Below are 12,050 nucleotides of genomic sequence, written 5' to 3'. Positions count from 1 at the left end.
TAAGTTGATTCAAATTAAATAGTTAATTCAGCTTGTAAGTTGCTCTAGTCACATTTCAAGGGCTAAGTAGCTGCATGGCAAGTATCTACTGTATTGGATAGTGCAGATACAAAACATTTGCATCATCTCAGAAACTGTCCAACATTATGTTGGACAGTGTTGCTGCAGACTTTCTTGCTTAGCAGTCTTAGTTCCTTAGTCTCTTTATGCATTACCTGGCCTCTGTAAAAAATGCCCAAGGAAAATGGAAACTACATCATATTTATAATACCAAAAGGTACACTCAACTATTTCTACCTAGAAATTAGTCACTTTTCCTTTCCAAAACATAAATAGTTGAAGTTGCTTTTCACATATTGGTGATATTTTTCCCTTAAGTCTTATGGTACTTAAGTCATACCATCTTTTGGCAATTAACACTCAACATTTGTGTCTAATTCTTCTCTCTTAAATTAACCTGTCAGTATATGAAGAGCCTCTAGTCTTAGTTAGCCCTTGATATAAATGTACATTGAATGAAAGCTTGTGTTTTTCTGGGGCAATTATTCTTATTCCCTTTTTCTCTTTGAATCAGTGTTTACTTTATCAGGAACATATGCCCCAAATGAATGAGTTATATGTTCTGATACATAGCTCAGGGTTACCGAAAATCTTAGATTGCTGTTGGCATTATTTAAGTCCAATACTCTTTCTCAAATAGAATATTTTCGCAAATTGTGACGAGAACTAAAGATTTTAGTCAGAGTTAGTAGGATTTTTTTTTCAGTGCCTGCACGTCTGCTGATTGCCTCTGTCAAATATGCGGTATAATATTTGAGAAGAGAATTGGATCTTAACTATACCATAAACCCAAGTGTAAATAATTATAGCTATGCTGAAAAAGATTTGGGAATGGTAGTAAGTTAACTTGAGTTACCTTTCCTGGAGGTAGTCCAGGAAAACATTTATTGTAAATGGTACATTAGTTGTACTTGTTTGGTTAATTGCATTTGATTTCTATGAGTTACCAAATCATTCAAGCACATTGTTTATATTATTAGATATGCATTTAGATTATATGAGTATTATATGGCTTTAGTGACTATTACTACTTTCTCAGTTCCTGTTTTTCTTCTTTATGTCAGTTATAAACCATAAACCCGATGTTTATATATGTGCCTTTCTTTCAAGTAACCAGGACTTCTACTATCCACAGTAATTGATTCTAAAGAGAATGTGGGGGTGGGTTTTTGTTTGTAAAAATTTCCAGTTGGTTTTGATTAATGCTCATCCCCTGCTTCTTACTTTGTAGGAAACCACAGGTGTAACGTGTGGTATTAATACCTGTACCAATGACTCTTACAGGTGGAACAATCCAAAGTTTTAATCAAAGAAGGTGGTGTTCAGTTGCTGCTCACAATAGTTGATACCCCAGGATTTGGAGATGCAGTGGATAATAGTAATTGGTAAGAAGGATTATCATCACTGCTTTATACTGCGTTTGGGGTATGGGGTCGTTAGAGTTTTTCTGCTTAAGATTTTTAAACTTCTCATTTTAACAAAAGTTATTTAACTTAAGTCCTATGACCAGAGTTCTTATACTAATTTGGCCACTTACTTGAAAATGTTGCTTATTTTCTCTGAACTGATTTCTATAAAATAGAGATAATACCTGTCATAGAATTATTTTGGAGGCAAATTCCAAAACAACATAGAAACAAGAATTCTCATTATTATAAGGAAGCTAAAACTTTTCATTTTCTACTATAATTTTATCCACTTATTGTATATATTACTTTCTGTCACATCCTAATTTAAACCTGATTTTAAATATTCAGATTTTCCAAGTTACAAGTTTAGAAAACATTCATGACATTCTATTTGGAAATAATACCTTAGTATCTTCTAAACAATATTTAAATTTTTCTTTGAGTACCACATTGTTTTTGAAGTAAATTTCTGTGTCAGCTTTTAAAACACCTAAATAATCATGGACTACTACATCAAAAACTAATGATGTTCTGTATGGTAACTAACATAACATAAAAACGACACCGAAATATGTTCATCATGAAGTTTTTGAATTATTTAATCTTTTCATTTGAAATCTAAAACTGTGTACTTACCAGTGCAGATAATACGATAATTTTGTTGAGCTTTGACTCTATATAATTAATTATCTTTGATTTGGAAAGTTTAGAAATAATGAATCAAGATTTATTCAATGTGATTAATATTTGTTTCTTAATCAGTATATGTAGAATAATTTGAGATATTTTCCAGTGGTTCGATTAGTTTTGCCTATTTAAAAATAATGATTACTCCACCTTAACAGTCATCAATTGTACATTCATATGTAAATTGAAACTTAATTTTTTTATTTGTCTGGTTTCTCTAGCTGGCAGCCTGTTATTGACTACATTGATAGTAAATTTGAGGACTACCTAAATGCAGAATCTCGAGTGAACAGACGTCAGATGCCTGATAACAGGGTGCAGTGTTGTTTATATTTCATTGCTCCTTCAGGACATGGGTCAGTACCTTGATACTTCTGGTAACTTGCTGTTGCTTATTATTATTGAACATCAGGTACATATTTTAGTAATCTAGATCTCTGTGGAGCACATTTAACTACACATTTAACTACACGAGTTGTGAAATCCCAAATTCTATATAAAAATGACTTATAAAAAACACTTTTTAAGTTCTAGATAAGCTAATAGTAATTTTATTTCTCAATTTATGCATAAGACTTTTTTTTACCTGCTTCACTATAATATTGAAAGTGTTTCCATCATGGTTTAATGTCTCAGTGTGGCTAGTTTAGCTTCCTTTTGACCTCTTGCCACAAATTGAACTACCAAATAATGGGAAACAGCTATAACAGCTTAGACATATTCTAAGAAACTCTAAAGATGTTTTTACTGTGAGTCTGATAGAAGAGATTACCAGAAAAGTTAAGTACCTAAGTTCTGATGTGCCATTTATTTCTTTACTAAGTTTCTTTGGCTCTGTTTCACCTTAGCTATCACAATCATATTATTTAAGTTTCATATTATCTGTGCTAACCGTCTACTTACTAGGAGTTTAAATGTAAGTATCTAGACATTCATATGATCTGATTATTTTTTTGTTAGTATGGCCAGTCTCTATTTCTTTTTTTATTGTTTGTACTTCCTCTGTCATTTGAGTAGATACATGTGTCACTGTCAACTGCAGATGTTTGTATTTACTCTTCTTCAGTCTTTTTCTTTGGGTAGATGACTCTGCATAATTCAGCTACCTGATGAGTAGAGCTGCTATCTCTCTACCAAAAGGAACCGGAATATTACGTAACATCAGACTAAATAGCATTACGCCACCTTAGATTACCCATAGTATAAACCAGTTCCTTCATAACAGTACCTTTGTCTTCTATTTTCTGCTGCTTTCTCCACCATTTTCCTAGATAAACTAATGCCCATCATCATTATTATGGTTGAGCAAAAAGTCTTAATTATATAGTTTACCATTTTTGCACTGTCAGATTATGATGGTGCAAATAATTCTTCTTTTGTTTCTAATATTCTGTGGTGCTCTAAGAAGTTTACATATTTAATGTGCAAAATTGACTCATCTACTTAAAAGGCTCAAAAAAAAAAAAAACCTCAAAAACAAGATACTGTTTATAGCCTTTTATGAGTACCTGCTAGCTTCTTCCTGAATTTATGTACTTTTTTTTTTTTTTTTTAAATCATTTTAGGTTAACTTGTTAGGACTTTTCTTGGAAGCCAATGGAATAAAATCTTAACTGCACTTTAGTCAATAGAAATTTGATGGTTTTTATCCAGTTTTATTATTTTAGGTCTTTTGGACTCTCTCCAGTATTTAGTAATTCTCATGAAATCACATTCCTTCCATCCCTAGGGGAAAATATATTTCTTAAAATTGCATGGGAAATAAGATTTAAAAAAAAATTTTTTTTAATGATTCAAACGGTGTGTGGTAGCTTTGGGCCATTTTTTATTTGTAATGAGAGACAGGGATTCAAAATTTTTATTTTCTAAAAACATGCTTTTGAATAGTTTCTCATCTTAACTACTTTGAGGCATGGAACAAAGTTTTGCCCATTGGTATGTGTTACTGTGGATTAAGTGAAAGAATAAAACATTGAATTTATGTAGAGAGTTCCTGATCTCCTGTTCACTATAAATTGAAATTCTAGGCAGTCTAATAATAGTTGAATCAGGGCCTTTCTATCTTATCTGGGTAGTCCCTAGATTCCCTTTTATGAGAGGTCCTGTTTTGGAGTAATTATAAATTGGTTCAACATTGTATTTTCAGTGTCCCCCACCTCACCCCACCCAGTGTCATCCGTAAACACAGGACTGATTTATGACTTCAGGAATTGTTTCTTCATTTTCTGTTCAGTGCTTGGTAATAGTTATTAAAATTAAAAACTGACTTGGAACTTGAGTTTTAAAATGGTATACTTACCCTTTTGAATATTGATTGCCATTTAAAAAAATCAGTGTCATTCAGTGAGTTTTGTATAGAAGATTTTTTTCCTTAGAAATATGTGTATGTGTATATATTATAAATATTTGTCATTTGCCCTATAGTCATTTTATTTTGCTGTAGGCTTTGAGGTTAAATAGTCTTTTCCCTCTAATGTGGGTTTATCTTCTAGAAATTCTAGAAAGAACTTTCCATTGTTTAAAACTAAATTTCTTGGAAAAGATGACCTGAAATAAAACTAAATGGACAGAGGAAAAATTTCAACCAGAATGTAATCTACATGTGAACTAAATGTTTTCTGCTGTTGACATTTTGTAAGCTTCTGAAATTTGTATTCTAATTTAAAAGGGCAGAAGGGTTTTATTGGGGCTTTTATAAAGGTTTTACCCTTTTTCCCCCCTAAAGTTTAATTTTTAAAATTATTTAAATGTTCTTCGGTCGTGTTTCATATTTAAGAAGTTGACTTTACCCATTTCTTTGTCATGGTTGTTTTTTAGTGTCTTTCTCTTTGAAAGTTGAGATAACAAATATTCAGCAAGTCCTGCTTTACTTTTAAGTGTAAAACCTTGTTAACTTTGATTTTAATTTTAATATTTTATATTAAATGATCTTAAGATGTCTAAAAATATTAGACTGAGTTCTTTTCTGTTACTGGTTTAATGAGGTGGTATTGGGGGTAACTTAAATTTGATGTGAGTATAATCTGGAAAAATCTGTATAATCTACAAAAATTTACAAATCTGAAATTGACTGGGTCATGGCTTTTATATTTAATGTTGTATGTAGTGACTGATGAAAAAAAGCAAAACCTAAATTTTTTCAAAGTTGGGTAGGTTCTTTCACTTAGCACTTATGAAGTAAGGGTACTCTTTATGGATAATACAGTGTTATTCCAGTGACAGTTCTTTTCTGTGGTGTTCCTTATTCTCTGAATGCCAATAACACATTTCAAAGGATTCAGGATAAGGAGAATTAGAATAGGAGGTAGGTATCTTCTCCATACCTGCCTTCCTACTCCATATCCCTATCTTTCTGCCAGTCAGCATCACTACCACTAAGAGATATAGTATTATTTATTATTTGTTAGTAAAAAGGAATACCTCTTTAGTCTCTGGGTCCCCGACCTCCCATTTACTTACATATATGTATGTGTGGGTATATACAGATATATCCACATACACAATGTGTTTATTTACCTATAGTATTCTAAAAGAACTCTTTATTTTTTATTAGTAAAATTCATCATGAGTAGATCTTTATTCCAGTTGTTTTTAAGGTTTGTAAATTAAAGAATACCAGTTTAGAATGGTATTTCTATGCAAAATACTCCCATCATCTTCATTTATTTTTGTGGAATATTCATTTTTAGCCTGTACTACATTCTAGATGTGAAGAATTTCTTTGGTTTTCATTTAGAGTTATTCAAGAACATAAGAAAAATCACAGCAGCTTACTCTTTTAGTCAACAAGTATTTGGGAACTTCAGGTGTCAACACTATAATAGCTGTTGGAGATATAGATGAATGAGACAAAGACTTTGCTCTTAAGGATCTGCCAGTGAGAAGATAGGGAAAACAAATGCACAATATATGGCAAATTAAGTGTTGTGACTTCTTAGAAGATGCCTAGTGTTAGGTTGGAGAAAGACTCCCAGAGGAAATGAGAATTTAAACCAAGTCCTAAAGGACCAATAGGAATTAGGCTAGCCAATTAGAAGGGGAATGGGAATGGAGCATGTTTTAGGTAGAGGCAGTAGCCCGTGACCTATCAAAGTATGGTGCTTTCAGAGAATCATGAGAGGTTCAAAAAGGCTGGAACATTACAAGTAGGAGATGGCAGAAGATGGTAAAGGATGTTAACAGATGAAGACAGCCAGAAAGGCTATGTCTTCACAGGCCTTGTAGGCCACACTAGCCAAGGAATCTGGCCTTTGGTAAGGTTTTCAGTCAGGAAAATGACTCATTCAGATTTGGATTTTAGAAAGACCTTTCTGACTGCAGTGTTTACAGTTTGGAGGGAAACTGGGTGCATTCTAGTAATTGTCCGTATCAAAGGTCTCAGTGGCCTGAACCAAAGTAATACATTTATTTGTTCAGCAGGTTTTGGGAAATCTTTGGGAGTGAGAATCAGTGGAGGAAGGAACCCTGGGTTCCTTGAGTAATTGAATGGATTACTCAAGGCTGGAATATTCATAGTACCATCCTCAAAAATAGCACAGAAGAGGAAGGAAAATTTGGGGTTCAGATGAGCTTTTGATTTTGAGGAGCTAAAATTGGTGTCCAAGTAATATATGCACTGGGTAAACATGACTCTCCAACATAAGAATGAGATCTGGGCAGGGTGTGAAGATTTGAGACCCATAGAGGATGATAGAGGTCATTGTAGTCAGTGATAAGCATATAAAATTAGAGTAGAGAGAAAAGACGGCCTAGTCTAGAGCACTCTGAGGAAGGTAACTCTTAAGGGACTAACTTACAGAGAAGATCCTTAGACATACCCTAAGGGAAGAGCAGCTTATGAGAGAGTAATGTCAAATGCTGCATAATGAGTAAATATAAGAAGTAATGGTAAACACCACAATATCTATGAGTTATTGATGTTAATTATATTAGCAGCATGACATTATTTGGTGACCTTCTTGAAAGTGTAACAATAAAGTGAAGGCAGCAGCCAGATTGTAATGGGTGAAATTGATGGTGAAGAACAGTCTCTTTTGAGCCTTTTCTCTGAGACATAAAGTTGGCAGCAAGAACAGAATGTGGGGTTCAAGGAGGACTATTATTTTTTATTTAAAGACAAAACAGAGATTTCCCAAATTTTGAGTAGTAAGTATAGAGGCTATTCTAGGAAAGCCTGTTAGGAGATTTTCTGGTTTTTCTAATTTCTCTTTAGGGCCCAAACCCTATGATCAGGGTGATCAGGGGCTGGAGTCAAAGCCTTCTTAGACATTCCAATGCTTGTTGAGGTCCTGTTCTACCTAACTGTTGCTGACCCAGTACATCTTCAGAGAATGGTTCTGATAAGTAATTAAAGTAGTTCCAGTGTATTTAATTTAGCACTGGGATTATGAATGATCTATTCCCCCAAATTAATCAATTGTATTAAATATTGTGTATTTCAGACTTAAACCATTGGATATTGAGTTTATGAAGCGTTTGCATGAAAAAGTGAATATCATTCCACTTATTGCCAAAGCAGACACACTTACTCCAGAGGAGTGCCAACAGTTTAAAAAACAGGTGAGAAAAGGAACTTGAATTCTTGGGTTTCTTATACCACTCATGTAATTTGCAGTTTTTGTATTTTCAGTTTAATGTGTTACAATGTATTTCTCTTGCTACTTTACTGTATGGTCATTTGTACTGTATTAAAAATAACTCTTGAAAATAATCTGCCTTAGTTTTCTCCTCAGAGCTCTTATCCGTTACCAATAGTGCCATTATCCTTTGTCAATTTAAATAAGACTCTTTTAGATGTTACTGTTACAACCTCCTCCACCAATCCTCTCCACACCCTTTAGAAATATATTTTTTTTAATATTTTATTTGAGAGAGAGAGAGAGAGAGAGATGTGTGCTTGTGCATGTGTTGGGGGTGGGGAAAGGGGCAGAGGGAGGAGCAGAGGGTCAAGCATACTCCACATTGAGCAGGGAGCACAAGGGGCTTGATTCCAGGGTGCCTGTGAAAATTATCTGGAGAAGTTTTTTAGAATGAGTTATTGGGGGCGCCTGGGTATCAGCTGGTTGAGTGCCCAACTCTTGATTTTGACCCAGGCCATGATCTCAGGGTCATAAGATGGTGTTCTGGGTCAGGCTCTGCATTGGGTGTGGAACCTGCTTAGGATTTCCAACACCACCACCTCCCCCTGCCGCCCAGCTCACTTCCTCACTCTCTCTCTCTCTAGAAAAAAAGAATATAAAGAGAAAGAAAATCAGTTTTGGACTATATCCTTACCAATAAGTTTTGTAGATTAAGGTGAGGATTTGGCATTTTTAATATACAGTCTCTGACTAAGAACCACTGCTCTTAGATCAAGCCACTAGTGTTTCTTTTTTTTTCTCCTAGTCATACATTTGATGCTTCATCATTTATTTATTCTCATGTTTTTCTCTGTATTGATACATATCCCAGTTGAAAAATATGTGTGGTCCTATTTTTCTCTGTGGCAGTTTCACTTTTACCTACTTTGTTTAAGGCCCCTTAATGCTGCAGGGGCCCCCTGCAGTGATGGTTGTGCTGAAATACCCGTATAGGCAAGGACCTAGTTCTGGGTATATTGGCCATTGGTTTATTGTGAGTTCAAATAGGGTAGGTAGTTGAACATTATTTGGGTGTCTCTGTTCTCTTTAGAATTTGGAGTGATTTGGAATTAGTCTGAAGTTCATTTCTGATGTTACTAATTAGTAGCCTTTTTTCCCCCCTGCGTTTTCCTTATTAGCTCTGGAGCTTCTTAATTTCCAGGACGTGTTTTTTCTCTATGTGTTCTTGCCTGATCTTGTATCTGTTACTCCTTAATGTGTGAGTGTGTATGTATACACAAATGGACGTGTGTGTGTGTGTGTGTGTGTGTATACAAATGGACATGCAAAGATAGTTTCTTTTCTTTCTCTCTTTTTTTAAAGATTTTATTTATTTATTGACAGAGAGAGATCACAAATAGGCATAGAAGCAGGTAGAGAAAGGGTGGGGCAGGTGGGGGGGAAAAGCAGACTCCTTGCTGAGCAGAGAGCCCATTGCAGGGCTCGATCCCAGGACCCTGGGATCATGACCTGAGCCAAAGGCAGAGGCTTTAACCCAATGAACCACCCGGGTGCCCCAAGGATATTTTCTGATCAGCATGCCGATTTTTCTTCTGGAGCCGGTGCTGTACTTAGTTTCACTTACCTTTGCCAAATTTACTAAAAATTTAGGTGAGTTGAAGCTATGTTGATTCAGTTGAATAAAACAGTTGGTGAGAGTTCTATTTAGAGAAAGAAGGTCAGTCATTGTAAATAAATAATGTAAAACCATTATAGTCGAAATCAACTGGAGAAAGCTGTTTCTGAAATCTTACATCATTTTTAGAACTCTTTTGGTATTATAACCGTATAACTTCAATACTTCTGAAATAATCAGATTTTGGAAATAGTATTTATATATCAGCTTCATAGCTAAAAAAAAGATTAGCATAGTTCTTTGCTTTTAGATTACAGTTTTACATCACTGAAAAATAGTAAAGGAATTGGAGCTGAGGGATCAGGAATTTAAGAAGAATATAATACAGATAAAGCTAATCTACTAAGTATGTGTGGTGGTCTTTTGTTAATAACTTCCTCTTTCATTTTAGATAATGAAAGAAATCCAAGAACATAAAATTAAAATATATGAATTTCCAGAGACAGATGATGAAGAAGAAAATAAGCTTGTTAAAAAGATAAAGGTAGGTTTATTCCCATATATACACTAAAATGTTTTAGGGCCTTAAAACCACTGAAATACCCACAGAAAAGATTAAAAAAATCAGTTGTTTTAAGTAGTTGGCTTACAAAATGAACTAGGGAGATTATTCATTATTGAATTCAACTTTGCAATTAACTTTGTTGATTGGCTGTTAGATGTAATAAGAGGTGTAGAATAGAGAGATGAATAGCATAATCTCTGTTTTATAATCTCTGTCTTTGATTTTCAGTTAACTGGTTTTATATTATGTAATTTTCCTCTTTAAAAAAACGGGTAATGAGAAGGGAGAGGATTTGTTCCTAAGTACTGCTATGCACAATCTTTAAGAGCCAGACAAAAATATGTTTTCTTTTGTCTGTGTATCAAAAAAAGCCAAAACTGGTACCAACATAATTTTCCGTTTTTTAATTTATAGTCATTCCTAAGTACCCTAAAAATGATGTGTTAATTAATGGCATTATCTAAGCAAATAATTATCTTGGAATAATGAAATACATATATCTGACCAATGAAGATTTTCTATGGTTTTATAAAATAGTTACATATTTTATATATTGTTAAATATTTCGGGAAACTACAAGAATTTTGAAAGATCATACTCTGAGTTTGTCTGGAGGTACACAAATCCAGTCTGCCAGAGCTAGAGTTCCATAGATAAAGTTAGCACATATAATCCCTGCTTCCAGGACTGTTAGGGTTGGTTTGTGATCAGATAGGCAGGCTAGTCACAAGCCTCATGTTTTCCCTCTAACTACCAATGTGTTTTTACCCTTTCTAACTTTTCAATATGGGACAATTTCTTTTGGAGATGATTTTTTAAACAGCTACTTTGATAAGTGGAGTATATATGCCTTAGTATTCTTAAAATTTCAAAGAAAATACAGTTTTATCCATTGTTTACATTGATGAGATTCATTGTTTACATTGATGAGAATACCATGTGATGACAATTTTAATAATAAATAGTAATTGTGAATGGCTTATAAAAGTAAATACAGAAACTGTCAGGGTAAGGTTTTTTTGGTAATGTGTTGAGTTATGTTAACTTCTTTATTCTTGAATTTGTGAGGACTACAGAGATATATTTGAACTTTGTTTTATAGGACCGTTTACCTCTCGCTGTGGTAGGTAGTAATACTATCATTGAAGTTAATGGCAAAAGGGTCAGAGGAAGGCAGTATCCTTGGGGTGTTGCTGAAGGTAAGGTTTTCTTCAGTGAATGGCTTTCTATAAGATCTCACAAAAGTGATCAAAAGTTTGTATTTCACATTGATATATTCTGGATTTCCAGATAGTTCTGAATTCCTTTTCATTTAGCCTCATATGCTCATAAGTACATTCCAGTTTCTCACAGCTTGTGTTTTACTAAGTCAGGCAAGTAAGTATGTGTTAAATCTCAATTGTAATACTTTCCAAGTCACTTGTCAGTATGCTCTGTCCCGTCATTAAATATACTCGTGTTTTCTTGTTTGAAAACATACTTACAGTGCAGAAACTCTTTACCTGGGGCCCAAAAGCTGCTGCCAAGGGATCTAATAAATCTTCTGAAATTGAAAATAATTTTTGGAGAAAACGACTGTCATTTTTATCTGAGTCTCAGATGGGTCTGGGACCCTGAAGAATGAGAACAACTTGCATTTTAAACCAAATCAAAACATTCATGATATCCTTTCTTTGGGATAAAAGTCATCTTTTTTTTGGCGTCACATCTTTATCGTAAAAACAAAAATTAAGTGTTAAGAGATACTCTACTAATTTTTAAGGCGTTTTAAATACCAGTAAAATCTTAGTTCATAGCACCAAACCTCAGAAATCTTCTTGGCAATAGACACTTTTCCCCAAATTTGTGTTTATTGTATTGGTGTGACTTAATATTTAATCTTCTGTGTTATAGTAACTTGGAACCAAGATTGAATCATGATTGTTTTTATCTACTTGTTGTTATTAGTTTGAAAAATTCTGTAATTTTTAGCAGATTGTTCCAAGTTATATTCCTTTTCAGCAGTTTTCCCTATCAGTGAGTGACTGTACTCATTCCCAGCTCTCTGTCATCCTCTGGGAACCTTCAGTTGCTGAGCTGAGCCTTTAGAACTTTTATATTCCTTGAAAATAGGTGCCGATGGAATTGCTTTGTTT

At 34.0% G+C, this 12,050-nt stretch overlaps 1 protein-coding gene across 2 annotated transcripts in view; it reads left to right on the top strand.

Moving 5' to 3' along the window:
* The window catches only part of SEPTIN7 (septin 7), a 109,850-nt gene that overhangs the window by 75,583 nt on the left and 22,217 nt on the right, over nt 1-12,050 (top strand). For both annotated transcript variants that reach the window (XM_059396580.1, XM_059396581.1), the window contains 5 exons: nt 1,345-1,445; nt 2,378-2,512; nt 7,598-7,715; nt 9,802-9,894; nt 11,018-11,114. In XM_059396580.1, coding sequence (XP_059252563.1) covers nt 1,345-1,445; nt 2,378-2,512; nt 7,598-7,715; nt 9,802-9,894; nt 11,018-11,114 — 544 coding nt within the window. The remainder of the gene's footprint in view (nt 1-1,344; nt 1,446-2,377; nt 2,513-7,597; nt 7,716-9,801; nt 9,895-11,017; nt 11,115-12,050) is intronic.

Source organism: Mustela nigripes, chromosome 4, assembly GCF_022355385.1.
Source record: "Mustela nigripes isolate SB6536 chromosome 4, MUSNIG.SB6536, whole genome shotgun sequence".
Taxonomy (NCBI): Eukaryota; Metazoa; Chordata; class Mammalia; order Carnivora; family Mustelidae; genus Mustela; species Mustela nigripes.
The sequence above is the reverse complement of the archived record's forward strand: the minus strand, read 5'-3'. Positions and strand labels throughout refer to the sequence as shown.